This window comes from Galleria mellonella, unplaced genomic scaffold (genome assembly GCF_026898425.1).
Source record: "Galleria mellonella isolate WM207_F2 unplaced genomic scaffold, CSIRO_AGI_GalMel_v1 utg80, whole genome shotgun sequence".
Lineage (NCBI taxonomy): Eukaryota > Metazoa > Arthropoda > Insecta > Lepidoptera > Pyralidae > Galleria > Galleria mellonella.
The window spans coordinates 1,195,725-1,210,157 of record NW_026442157.1 but is presented as its reverse complement, the minus strand read 5'-3'; the positions used below and the strand labels follow the sequence as shown (position 1 = coordinate 1,210,157).

At 33.1% G+C, this 14,433-nt stretch overlaps 2 protein-coding genes across 2 annotated transcripts; one reads left to right on the top strand and one right to left on the bottom strand.

The window, feature by feature from the left end:
* Positions 1-105: 105 nt before the first annotated feature.
* Positions 106-6,859, bottom strand: LOC113520525 (DNA-directed RNA polymerase I subunit RPA1). The gene is made up of 3 exons (XM_026905880.3): positions 6,684-6,859; positions 2,424-6,576; positions 106-1,207 (listed from the first exon to the last, which is right to left on the bottom strand). The coding sequence occupies exons 2-3, from the start codon at positions 6,573-6,575 to the stop codon at positions 395-397; spliced, it is 4,965 nt and encodes a 1,654-aa protein (XP_026761681.2). The 5' UTR covers position 6,576; positions 6,684-6,859; the 3' UTR covers positions 106-394.
* A 1,019-nt stretch (positions 6,860-7,878) lies between these two features.
* Positions 7,879-10,080, top strand: LOC113520661 (SUZ domain-containing protein 1). Its single transcript, XM_026906057.3, has 3 exons — positions 7,879-8,007; positions 8,099-8,385; positions 8,925-10,080. Exons 1-3 carry the CDS (start codon positions 7,948-7,950, stop codon positions 9,157-9,159), a joined length of 582 nt encoding a protein of 193 aa, XP_026761858.1. The 5' UTR covers positions 7,879-7,947; the 3' UTR covers positions 9,160-10,080.
* Positions 10,081-14,433: the final 4,353 nt, after the last annotated feature.

The window sequence follows — 14,433 nt, the reverse complement described above, 5'->3', positions numbered from 1 at the left end:
TCCTTCACTGGTGCTCCGCCGGTGTATACCGATAGCACGGGTGGGGTTACCATTCCATTATCATCCATTAAAAAAAACATTAATAGGAAAATAATAAAAGATTAATTGGAAATAATATTATATTTTATATAACATTGTAATAACTAATAGAAATCAGTAGCGATTATTCTTAATATCCTAATTTAAAAACATATCTTGCTTCATTTAACTTAATATACTATATAAACATGAATACAAGAATAATAAACAAAACAAATTGAAAATAATATTTCTTATAGTAATAACTAATAGGAATTAGTAGTCACTGTGTAAATGTTTTTACAAAGTGTACACACATTTACAATAGTACAATAATCACTATGTACATGTTTCTATGTAAAATTTACATTTATGACTATGTAATTTTAGTATAATGCTGTAAGCCGAAAGCACCAGTACCGCTACGACATGGCTGCCCCACCATCAGGCAACTGGATACAGATCGTAGATTGTCTTTTTTCGCATTCAAAACAGCATCTTTTAAAAATATCAAAGACGACTCGAACGACATCTGCTGTAGAGGTGAAGTTGAAGATTCCATTCCCTTCTTGCTCATCGGCTCGAATATGCCGTTGAATGTCATATAATCTGCTATTAGTGTTAGATGTCTCGGATCTACAGTGATACCGTACACGTTGAATACATTCTGGATCTCTTTTATAATTACTTTGTTAGCCGCTTCTATGCCGTAAGTGTTTGCAATCGCGTGAATATCGTTGCTGTACAGTTTGTTCAGATCCAAGAGGTGATTATATTTAAACATCTGCAGTATGTTTATGCCTTCAGTTTTAATATACCAAACGTCTTTCTCTTTGTTGGTGATGGCTCTTTTGATATTTTTGATCTCGTAGATAACAGACTTCATGGCAGCATCGCGAAGCGCCTGAGACAAATCCACTCTTAAGAATGTTATAGGAAATAGCACTGTCAGTTCACACCATCTGTGATGTTTCATATCGTATGTGTAATTAGTGGCATTCTTGACGTTGCTGATAACCTCATTAGAAATCTTGTCGTGTGTCTCATCTAATGCCTCTGTCGGCTCTTCGTCTTCCAAATTCTTGGTTGGCTCATCCGCCAATTCTACTTCGTCATCAGATTTCTCCTCCTCATCAGATTCAGGGTCTTCATATTCTTGTTCTTCTGACCTTTTCTTTCGAATATTTGCCTGAAAGGTGTTATTAATAATCAGTTATGCGAATTGCAACTTAATTTATTACTTATTGTATTATAAAGGCGGCAAAGGACCCATTAGATTTTTTCCCATTTATTTGGGTAAAATAACAGTGACAAAATAAAGATGAATTTACTAATATCATAAAATTTTCCCTGCAAGTTTGGAAGCAGATAACTATAATTTTTGTTTACGCACCTAAAATGTACCATGTCTGTTTAATTTACACATACACAAAATTTTAAGTTCAAAATTCGGATATACAAATGTCTATTGTTCGGGTACCTGTGTCCCATTCGTGTTTCAACCGTAAAGCAGTTGTGTTTGCATGGCTGTGTTTCGGTTTGAAGGGTGGGATATGGCGTGAATTTACAGGGTATAGAGGAATAACATCCGAGTCCTCAGGAATAGCAACACATTCTTATCATGGGCGAAACAGTATACTCTGTTATGTCCACGGTACTGCTTATGTCTATAGGCGACGGTTACCACTTTCCATCAGGTAGGCCATCAGCTTGTTTGCAATTCTAAGTTGTATAAAAAAAAAATATACAACTGTAAAAACTGCATTTAATAAACAAAACAGACAAAAATTGTAAAAATTATTATTTTGGATTCTCTTTTGTTTGCTCTAAGTCTCATATTTTTTTTTAATATCTATTATATTATCTAGCTACAATATATTATAGGCAAGTATACAGAATAGATGTAGGATATTGATATATAACGGAATAACCGTATAAGGAGACATGTATGAATAATATGAAATATGAGAGGTTGGATTGGAATCCAACAATGATTTCTTGTTCTATAAAATATATTTATAGATTTAATTGAAACATTGTTAAACAAAGTAATTGTTATTAAGCAATTATCCTACTTCTGTTTCATTCGTGTTTCTGCCGTGAAGCAAATGTGCTTGTATGTGAGAGACGGAAATTAAATACACGGTATGGAGCTATAATATCGTAGTCTGTATGGCAACCCATAAACGGAGACAATAGTGTATTCTGTAATGTCGTGACCGTGAGTTTGCTTGCCAATCTAAGTATAAGTATCATAAAAAAAAAATGGAAATTTTGACAAAACTAGAAAGATATTTTCTAAGTAGTTATAAATAATATATTCCATTTTACTAAATTAAATGTAGCTCGTTGAAATGTTGACACAAATTATGTAAGATAATCTACTTAGATTTAAAAATACTTACATCAGTATTGTCATCATCTTCGTTAGGTCCTTCATCATCAGAGCTATCTACAGCTTTAATATCTGCTCCCTTCTCATCAGTATCAGCAGGATTTTCTTCATCCTCACTATCATTTCTGGCTTGACGCTGTCTCTTTTCTTTCTCAGATGACCACAACACACCACAAGTCGTTTTTGCGTGTTTCTTTACAATGGCGAACATCTCCGTAAAGAATTTATTTTGCATATGTTTTATAATCTGTGGTGGTTTCACTGAGTATTGAGTCTTATACTGAGAATGTGGCAAGAATGTAAAACGCATCGTTGTTTTCAATTTTCTTTCCGGTTCTGTCACTACTTCACCTAGAACATCTATCTTTTCTAAAACATCTGCCACATTAACCCTATTTAATTTTTGTCTGAGACGTTCAGCTTTCTTCTGTACATTTGGAACATCAGATCGGAATGGTATATCCATATTTGGAGTTTTTAGATTGGCTGATGCTGTCATAAGAATTTCACGGAGTCGAGGAATACCTAGAGTAACGTTCATGTCACCTCGACCGGCAAAATGAAAAGTATTCAATGTCATCTGGGTAGATGGTTCTCCGATAGACTGAGCGGCTAATAGTCCTACTGGTTCACCAGGAGCGACCATAGAAGCCATGTATTTGGCATTCATTACTTCCATGAATTTGTCTTTCTCTGTGTAAGTATCATACAAATTTTCTTTACGGTTTTTCAAGTAGTTCCGAATTATGCCATCTAATTGTTCATTTATAACACCAAACTTGCATTGAGGAGAAATTTTGCTTGGTATTGGATCTGGACACGACTTTGATACATATTGTTGTTTTTCATCTTCATCTAATTCGCGCCACATTTTTTCAAGTTCCCAATAATATTGATCTCTTGTTTGATCCGTTGGTTTCTTATCAAGTGTCATATCATTTTTAGCTTGAATGGAAAACTGAGCAAATCCACTATTACGTGTTTTTTGCAGCGGATTTCCATTTTTCTTTTTCCATTTTTTCAGTGCCTTGTATGATTTTGTTATTGTTTTTAGATCCGTGTCTTCTTTGAGCTTCTTTATTGTAGACTTTCCAACTACTGCATTTGAATTAATATCAAGAAATTCCAATTGACTTTCTTTGAGGTACTGACATTTTAAAACATCAAGTCCATCTTCTCCATATGCAAACTGAACAACACTTCCATCTGAATCTCTAACAGTATGATCATATGCTACGCTTAAACTTTCTAAATGTTTGATTAAGCATCTCTGCAAATAACCTGAACGACTAGTTTTTACAGCGGTATCAATGAGACCTTCTCTACCAGCCATACAATGGAAAAAAAATTCCTGTGGTTGTATTCCAGTCATGAATCGACCGTCAATAAATCCACCAGACCTAGGAGAAATGTCATATGGAGGAAAACTTGGAAGGGAGCGCCCTGATATCATCAGAGGAGGTCTTTTACCTTCCAACTCAATTTGACCTAGTAGGCAAGATATCTGCATAGTATTAACAGTTGATCCTTTGGCACCAGACTGAACCATCAGTTGTAAATTATTGTATGGAAATTTTTCTAGTAAACCCTCAGATAAACAGACTTTATTTATATTGTTTGTATATGAATCAAGCATACTTTTATATTGCCGATCCAAATTGGCTCTGAATTTGGGCTCTTTGGTGTACATTTCCCCAATTGTATCTTTTAATTTATCATCATCAATATCTGCTGGTAGATTTGTAGCCTTAATGGCTGCAACTCTACCTGAATCTCTGACTAAACAGATGTAATCGTCGCGTTTACTATCAGCCTCTTTTACAACGAGGATGTCTTTGACGCCCAGTGAAAATCCTACCCATTGTAAATAAAAAGTAAACACTTTTGAAAATGAACTCAATAGGGCACTAGAACTGTCACCTCCATAAAGCTCATACATGCAATGAACTAAGCCATAGGGTGTTGCACCATAATGGGTCTTATCTAACACTCCACATAAAAGTTCTCCTTTTCTTATTATAACTTCTGCCTCAGACATTGTATTTGAATCAATAAATTTTGTGCCCCCTGCTTTCCACTGTCTTGGTGGCTCTTTCTGCCAAGCTTTGGAATTAATTTTTGCTTTCCCAATTAAAGTCAAGTATGGTTTTCCCTTAGGTATGGTGTTGATAATAATAGTGGATAAAACTTGTTTCCCTGACCAAAGCATTATTGGTTTAATTATTGTTGGTGGAAGAAGCTTTATATTACCTCTGTGATTTGTTAAAGCTTGAAAAACTAGTTGTTGATAATCTGTTTTTGAAAAAAATTTACCCCTTAGTGACATTTTAACTCCAGAAATTACATGATCTTGAATTAAACCACTCAAAGGAGTACCGTCTTTTGGTACTAAGTATTGTTTCCGAACAGACATTATATTATAGGCCTCACCCCTTGCAACTTCATTTTGTGGGAAATGTGCATTCATTTCATCACCATCAAAATCAGCATTATATGATTTACAGTTTGCATAATGCAACCTTAATGTTTTCTCTCCTTTGAGAATTCTTGCTCTATGAGCCATCATACTTGGTTTATGGAGTGAGGGTTGACGGTTCATTATCATTATATCACCATTCACCAAATGTCTATGCACAATTTTTAATCCTGGTGTCTTAATCTCATCTGGTGTTAATAATATTTTTGCAAGACCTCTTCTTTTATGAATTGAATCTGGTGAAATCCTGACAATCCTCCCGTTCTCAAATTCTATTTTTTCAGCACCAGGGTGCACATTCGGTCCATTTATTACCATTTTTCTTAGTTCCTCAACATTCCATTCTGACACAGGTACAGGGTATGTAAGTTTTTTGGCAAAAGCATCTGGAATTCCTATTTCATCAATGTCTACATTTGGATCAGGTGTGATAACTGACCTAGCTGCAAAATTTACTCTTTTGCCCATCATGTGCATTCTAATTAAACCAGTTTTCTTTTCAAGAATTTGTTTTAGACCTTGACTAGACAAACCCTGACTTTCACAGCTCAATAATAAATTAATATTTCTTTGCAATTCCTGCCAAACAGAATGCAACTTCTCTGCTGGTGTTTTACCTGCAATACTTTCATATGCGCTTCTTGGTTTTTTATCTAAGCCATCTATGGCTTTTTGGTGATCAGAAGCTGATAAAACTTGCAAGACAACTCTTGTGTTAAACGCTACAGACATTATAGCTTTATAAATATTAGTTTGTACATGTTCTATCAATTCTCCTTGTAATATATTGCAGGGTCGAACACAAATTGGTAGCACTGGAATGACACTCATAAAAAATATGTCCGTAACAGGTTTTTTATTTGTATTTTGAAGAATTGGAATACAATGAATTAAAATATCTTCATCATTCTGTGCTATATTGGTACAGTAGGTTTTTATTTCATCAGGCATCAATATTTTCATTCCCTTGCCAGAAGCATCAGCGCTAAGATTGTACATCAATTTACCCTCTGAGGTTGTGATTTTGATTAGCTTACTTTTACAAAAAGCACATTGCTTGACTGTATTTATGGAACGAAAATAATTACTAACAATTTTTGCACGTAACTTGTCCGAATTTTTGTTGTGAAAAACTTCAGTAACTGGATCTTTATTTTTTAACAGCTTTTTACACTTCTTTATGATTTTGTGGGTTTTTTCTTTTCCTGTTTCCTTGTCCACCTCTTTTATATCCCCCATGAAATTATCTAAATCAAGTGCAGCAGTTACATGGCCAGCATCCAATAATTGCAATTGAAGTTTTAATAGAAACTTCATTCGATCATCCATTTGTATTTTGAAACATTTCAGGCAGCTTATTCGAAACAGTGAATATATAGCCTTAATAAAAAGTGGATTTACGACAAGTAACGGGAGTTCTATATGACCAAAATGGCCAGGGCAATGTAACAATGAATTGCCACATGTCGCACAATCATCAAACCGATCTCTTACTGGTCCTAAAGCAGAATCATACAAACCTCCTTTAGTTGGATTACCTACGGCATCGAAGGAGGTCATATTTGTTATTTTAACCACACTCAGTTTCTTGACATCTTCGTCATCGAACATTAAAAAGTGAATGGAATCCGGATCGACGGATGTCATACCCGTAAGGAAAGAGGTTAAAGACCTTTTTGAAGGCATTCTGCAAATAATAAATAAAATTTTTAATTAATTTTCCCCTTAATGAAGTAAACATAACCTCTAAAAGTTTTAGGAAAAATATGTTTAAGTAATGACTTCTAACCTTACCTGTATTATTTTCTGTTTATACATTTAAACTATAACTTGTTTGGAAAATATTATAATGTTATATCACAATAATATACATTATGAAATAAAATAGTGAAATGAAAAATTAACACGTGAGATAAATGTAAAATAAAAACAACGCATAAGAAAATGAAACCATTTACACTACGAATGAAGTGACATACAAAGTAGGGATGCCATGCTGATCTAAAAACGATTAATCGAATCATTAATTATTACGTCACAAAAATCGATTATTCACATCAATAGTAGTACTGAATTGATACAGTGAATCAATATTTCACCCTAGAAAATCGACTTTCGATTATTTCTGGATTTGGTAAAAATGTAAAATTATTTACAATTAGTTAAATAAATATACCTGTAATATTACAATGTTGCTGATTAAAGGGTTTAATTGTTCAAAAACTCACAGATGGCTGTGTGCTTAGTTTCATTCGTCTCTCTTTAATATGACAGAAAAAGGGTTTAATTGCTCAAAAACTCGCAGATGGCTGTGTGCTTATTTTATTTCGCCTCTCTTTAATATGACAGAAAAATGGGGCATTACTAAGTGGTAGCGTTTACCACGGACAATGGCGCAAATTTTATTCATCTTAGTACATTAAACTTAGTAGCATCAAAACCATTTGACAATAAAGATAGACTAGAAGAAACCATGAATTTACTAACAGCTGTCTAATACTACATATTTATAAAAATGCTGCTGACCCTTTAAAGAAAGCTCAGGATCATCAAACAAAGTCTTTGGGGCTGATTCAGTCTGTATGTACCAGAGGAAATTTTGTTTGTTATCAATTAGAACAATTTGTTGAATTATACGAAATAATTGCGCCAATATTATTTAAATATCCTAAAGCACCGACAATGTTATTCGACCTTATAACCCTACCAAATTCAGATACTACCTACTTGCATACTTTCTACATAAATTGAGTCGAATATATAATCTAGTAATATTAAATATGTCATTGAGTAATAACTGATATTTAACATTTTCTATACACAAACGTGCTATGAATTGAGAAAAATTGCAAATGAAGGTGTATCTTTCATACTCTTTTTACTAATTATTTTGCATAAGAAGAAAGGAGGCAACCATATTATTTACAGTTTTTATTTTATCATTCCTTCTATGTACTTTTTTGTTCTTAGGTATTGACTTGTTCTTAGGAAAGAACATTTTTTTATTTTTAAAAGGGTAACATTGAAAGAAATAATAAAAAAAAGAGTGTTAGTCAATATGGCGGCCCAAGATGAAGTTGACGTATGTGAAAGTTGGGAGGATATGGACGAAATTGGCGTAAGTTAAACTTTGAACGTTGTCCCTGTAGGCGTCCCATCACGTCCGTCGGCCTTCGTTTGTTATTCAAATATTTCTTGCTCTTTTTTAGTTAGACCAAAAGATTAAGCTGATGTCAAGTGAATGCGCCCCTGTGACGACTCTGAAAGGTTGCAAGGTTACCGTTGAAGAAAACGCGTGTATAGGTTCTCAGTGCGTGATGCCAGAGCCAGCGATTCGTATCCTCAAACGGCCTTCGTCATCGGCAAGCGGTCAACTCAATGGCGAGAGTCGCGCGCGGCCTGTGAAGACCCTGGAACAAAGACAGAAGGAGTACGAGGAGGCTCGACTCCGGATATTGGGCGAAGCTAGAAGTCCCGAAGATGTTATAGACGACAAGTAAGTATAAATTTAATGTCTATATTAGTGTTTACATAACCATAGAATTGTGAAGGTCTTGTGATAACTAGCTTAAAAATAATACAAATCTAGGCCTGCCAATTTTTTTATGTTAATTTGCAGTTATATCTTCTACATAAAACTTACGTTTGGAAACTCGCCCATTAAATTTTTACCATTCTAAATGGTTATTTGTAACCCCAATAGTATTAGGATTTACATGTTTTTATTTATATTGAAGTAGTTATATTGAATCAGAGCTGTTCTGTTAATATGAGTTAACATTGTTTATGTTAACATGTATAAAGATGTTTGATAATTAATATTACTTAGTCAAAAACAATAGAGTTCATTATTTCCAACTTTAAATATTTCTAAGAACTGGCTGTGCCGGCAATTTTGCACTATTGACAAATATTAACTCATCAAGATAAAAAAAAAAAAAAAAAAAAACTATCCTATTTCATTCTCTAGCCTACTGACAATAATGTATTTTTATGATGGTGGTAATACTAAACATTGAAATATATTTTTTTCAGTCTTAACCGGTTGCAAGACAAACTACAAGCCAACAATCTCAATGACAATCAAAACATTGGCAAAAATAAAAACTGTAATGGTGATAATGGTAAAGGTAAGGAACGGAAAGTTCTCTCACGGTTACCACCTGGAGCCAGTCCAGCTGGAATATTTCCTTCCCCACCACCCCGAGGAGTGCTTGTTATACGAACACCAAGAGGACCAGATGGCACAAAAGGCTTCACACGTAGGTAGCATTGTTGAAATTCATTGTTCTAAAATGTAAGTTCCATCAGTTTGTCCATGTTACTTCCCATCAATATATCGGATATTAGGTGTTAGTTATGACTTCAATGTATGTAATATGTCTATTTCACAATTTATAATTTATTCATACATGTTTCTGTCAAGACTCAAGATCAATATGCTTGGTGTTGTTATAACCTGTAGACACCTTAATCAGTCCTTTTTGTAACATTTATGGGTTTATATAAAATATAACTGTCCTATTTATGAAATTGACAAGTGCAATAATATATAATGTATTCAATGGTACCTATATATTTAATAGATACTATTGAGTAAGTATTGATATAAAAATATAAATATAAAACCAAAATTTAACAGTAAAATGTAATAATGAGGTCAATTTTGAATTATTATTACCTAAACTTTTGTTTAAAGCTAATATTTAAAAATTATAGTTATTAAAAATACTATATAAGTAGTGCCTTTTCCAACCTTGACATTGTGAAAGGCAAAATAGTTGCAAAGATAATTATTATGTTATAGGCCGCCATGAACTAAATATGATTCAAGTATTGCAAATTTATTTCACACTAGTCTACAATTGTTTGTTGATTTCATTGTAACATTAGATAAGGAATTTAAGAGAGAATGGAGCTTCAGAATCAAGGTTTCTTATTAATTAATTTGTAAAAATAGATGACATCTGTTTTTACAAAAATCTGATATGAATCTGAAATAAATATTGTAACAATCAATTTAAAATCGACGTGTTACTGTTTAATATAACAGGCATTTAATATAATTGCTAAAAATACAGGTCATTTACATTTACAATATAATATGCATGTAATGCATTTCAAATGTGTGGTCAACTTATACTGGCATTTTATATATCTGCACTGTTCTAAGTGGAGCAGATCAATCATTAATAGTCATTAATCATTGTATTGATCTACAGATGTAAGTTTAAAAAGATGATATAATTGTGTAATAATTTTTTTCCTAAAAAAAAAAACAACTAAATTTCATGTATCTATAAAACAGTTTAAGACTAATGTAACGTAAATTGGACTTTCTTTTCTGCGCTTAGCCTCTCATTTGGGCTGTTGTGTGTAGAGTCATGACTAGTAGTAGACCAGGAAGCTTCTATGCCCAAAAGCACAGAAGCTTCCTGGGATCTTCACAGGCTTCACGGAGCGTAAGGTCGTTCCGTGAAGCCTGTGAATGTTCAGATGATTTCTAAATATTGAGAGGCCACAGCTTCATATTCCAGGATTACATGAGCAGTTGTTTCTTTGGTGTCAAAACAGCCTCTTCATAGAGGGCTGTTTATTGTGTATAAATGTTAGTTTAATGGACAATGGTCCGTTATTGTCCCTATTATTGTCCATTGTTATTGTTACTCCAGATATTGTTGAAAGAGTCGGGTGCAACTTTTATATACATGTTTGCTGCCAATAAATAGTTATTGTGACATTACAGTAAGCGAAAAAATATGAATGTAGATGGAGTAAGTTACTCCATCTTCATCTATATTTATTAATGTCTATGGTTAGTGATAGTACTGTATTGTATATAGATACTATAGACTAAATACATGTGAGAGTAATTTATAAATTGTGAAATAAAATAATGAAATGAATAGTGAGTGCTCATTTCAGGGAACAATAATTGTTATGGTAGATTATTTAGAGGGATATAACCTAGATGATAATCCCATACGATTTTATGAAATGACAGCACAGTAATATTTTTATGTGCATAAAGTATTATCATGCATAATTTTATATGCATTAAAGATATTAATGTATACATGCATTCGTTGTTACCTATAACAAAATGTAATTAGTGGAACAGGTTGTCTAAATTATGATAGATATCCGAAGACCGGGGGAATCTGTCATATTTTGTGTTTGTTTGTACAGTCGATGACACAAAATTCTAACGAGACGTTTTTATATCCAGTTTTTTGTACATTGTATAGTATATTCTAGGTTATTTCTAATTGTATATTTTTAGCTTACTATATCTAATGCTCACGCGTTATTTGTGTCTATGACTTATATCATTGCCGCTGTTTTTATTTGGTCTTAATATTATATTGATTAAGGTACAATACTATGACAGTATAGCATACGGTCTGCCTGATGGGAAATTGTTGCTTATGGAAGTCTTGAACGCCATATCTATTTCCCATGTTTGTCAAATCCTGAAGAAGTATTTTTTTGAATGGCCGCTTCTATAAATTGCCTTGGCAAGGGTATTATATCGTAATATTTTTATTATTTTTATATCTCTACACACCATATATTTATATTTTCTTTTCCTATTGTATTGTGACGATAACATTATATCGTGACGGTAAATTATAAGTATGTATTCAATATTTTAATATTTTTTTACGAAATGTATGTAAAAGATAAATAGTGTTGATTGATAATTCACTGGGGTAGGGAAACGGTAGGTTACAAGAAAATTAATAAATATACATATGTATGTATGCAGCAATGGAAATAACAAAACTTGTTGACACAAATAATGCTTGCGCCTTTATAATAACAGTGACTGAGGTGCATACAGGCGCGATCACGGGTTGCTGTCCAATGATGATGCTACGACACAGGCCAGCCTAGTCCCCATGTTAACGGCCTATGTCTTTATAGCTTATTTCTATAAGCTGGTTTTAAACATTGCATATAATGTAGTGATTGTTATTGCTTGTTTATAATTCATATTGATAAAGATTTGTGACGATCTCTTGTCTATGTAAACAGTAGTATGTATGTACTATGTGGCATTAATTGTTTGTTGGTAAAATTAAACAATTCTGAACAATTGATTATAATGTCACTTTGACAGAGTTGCATCCTTTCACGTACATACTAAATGAAATTTATTTATTACAAATGTGTTGTAATATTAGTATATTTTTGTTTGTAGTTCGATATATGATACAACCTTAGATAAAGATACTAGAAAAAGTATTTAATCCAATTTTGAACTTCTTTTCAACAATCCAGTACCGCTTGTAATCAAATATGATGAATACATCTATACATACATACATAGAGTCACGCCTGTCGATTGTTTCTACCTATCCTATAGCGATATAGGGTAGGTATTCATACAAACCTCTTTATCTTTTTCCACAATCATCAATCTTTTCATACAAACACAATCATATATAATTGGCAATTCGTGGTCGCGACCTACCATTAGTATAAGATACGTAATTGTAAAATGGGATTGTGATATAGAATAATCGTCTAATTGCAAGCCTTGTAGATTTATTTATTCTTAGTACGTAACCAAATTTGTAACTATTGGTGCAACAGAAACTAAGGTGGATTGCTCCCAAGACGTTTTCAGAGTAACCGTTACAGAAAATGGTTACTTGCATAGAATAAGCATTGGAGTAGTACCAATAAAAGAATTTTTATACTATTTCGTGTTATCTAAACTATGATAGATTTTTACAGAATTTAAAATCATAAAATTAATTAAACTTGATGTTACACAAATTAAGTGGGCCTGGCAACACCGGTCTGCAAATAACGAACAAAATTTTTGAAAGAGCTTATAAAAAATATAATCTGTAGATTTAATTATTTTTATATGTTCTTCTTTTAAATTTTGTTGCCAGTATAGTAACTTTTAAACACGTTTATTGGTACATATTTTGTATTTTTTTTTCTATATGTTTAAGGATAGGCAAGTATGACCGACGTATATCCGTACGTAGCTTCGTATTTTTTATGTCGTTTAACAATATCTCACCTTTTGGCTGTCACCATTATATCTATATTGTTATTATTTATTTATTTATAAATAAAATATATTTAACCATGCCTATTAGTTGCCATGCTTAAAATTACAAATTCTGTGTCGTTTGGGAAAAGATGCCGCTGTGTACGACAATGCAATTTATCTTACGCAATAGTTATACGATGAATCTGGTCATTTATGTATTTAAATGCTATAAAGTAGAATGTTGGACCAAAATTATTAGACATTAGTCAAAATCTTGTTTATATTGCTTGTATAACATGACATAATTTATACTCATTTAGCTAGCGAATGGAATTCTACTAATATATTACGTACCTATACACACAAGCTTTCATGTTTTCTTACACGTCTATGACAATATAATTCTAATATTTCATCCATCTTGCTTTAAAATGATTACTAAAAATGGAATAACAATTTTTGATGCACCAAAAATAAATAGATGCGGAACTTATTGTTCTAGTCTTAGATTAACATTTAATCGAGTCTCGCCACAAACACTTAGAGAAAATAGCATATTCTTTCTATAATCACTAAGTTATGTTTTTTCGAGCGACCGAATCCACAGAAATGGTTAACAATTAATGTTACCAATCCCGAAATGTCACATACATACACGGAGCGGATGGGATTTGAAATAGCAGCTCTACTCAATAATATCGTTTCTTAGTACTCTCCCTGTCATTTTTCAATATTGTCACAGTCGTAGAATACTGACGGATCTGACAAATATTACATATAAAGATCCGTCAGTATTCTACGACTATGACGTAATGTGTCATTCACATTTCTGTGTTACTCCGGGGAAGTACAAATTATCTATCAAAATGCACGATTTCTTTATACCACTGAGGTGGCAAACGAGCATACGGTCCACCTGATGATAAGCGGTTACCGTAGCCTATGAACACCTGCAATACCAGAGGTATTACGCGCGCGTTGCCGACCCTGAAGAAACCTCTTTATCTCCCTTTTGAAGAACCCCATGTTGTAGTCTCTTGGGACCACCTCGGCAGGGAGCTCATTCTATAACCTGAGTTTTCGTGTGAGAAAATATATCTGAAACTGCGTTTTACGCGACCATTTAGGCTGTAGGGTATGAGGGTGAAGTCCCTGTAGATGGTGAGCAGTACGATGGTAGAAAATGGCCGTGGGCATTATATTAAATAATTAAATGGTAAAAACAAGTATGGTTGCACGAACTAAAAAATTACGTGTCTGTAATACTGAAAAGGTCTGCGCAGTTTAGTTCGGCCATAGTAAAATAACCGTATTAAAAATTACTCCGAGAAATGTCATTCGTACATACAAGCCTAGGAAGGCAAAGGTTTTAATTTCGTGGGCAAAAGTTTTTAAAAATATATAAAACAAACAAAAAGTCCCGCGTCAGGGTGGGTCATGGTTGATTTACTATGCTACAAGGCATTTATATTTTATACAAATAGGATTGATTCGGAGACGCCATTTCTTTAAAACTTATTTTTAGAGATA

Excerpts from the sequence above, each read along its gene's own strand:
- LOC113520525 (XM_026905880.3), bottom strand. The coding sequence starts at position 6,575 with ATGCCTTCAAAAAGGTCTTTAACCTCTTTCCTTACGGGTATGACATCC. Across the intron at positions 1,208-2,423 it reads AAGATGATGACAATACTGAT|GCAAATATTCGAAAGAAAAG; the intron begins GTAAGTATTTTT and ends AACACCTTTCAG.
- LOC113520661 (XM_026906057.3), top strand. The coding sequence starts at position 7,948 with ATGGCGGCCCAAGATGAAGTTGACGTATGTGAAAGTTGGGAGGATATG. Across the intron at positions 8,008-8,098 it reads AGGATATGGACGAAATTGGC|TTAGACCAAAAGATTAAGCT; the intron begins GTAAGTTAAACT and ends GCTCTTTTTTAG. Across the intron at positions 8,386-8,924 it reads GAAGATGTTATAGACGACAA|TCTTAACCGGTTGCAAGACA; the intron begins GTAAGTATAAAT and ends TATTTTTTTCAG.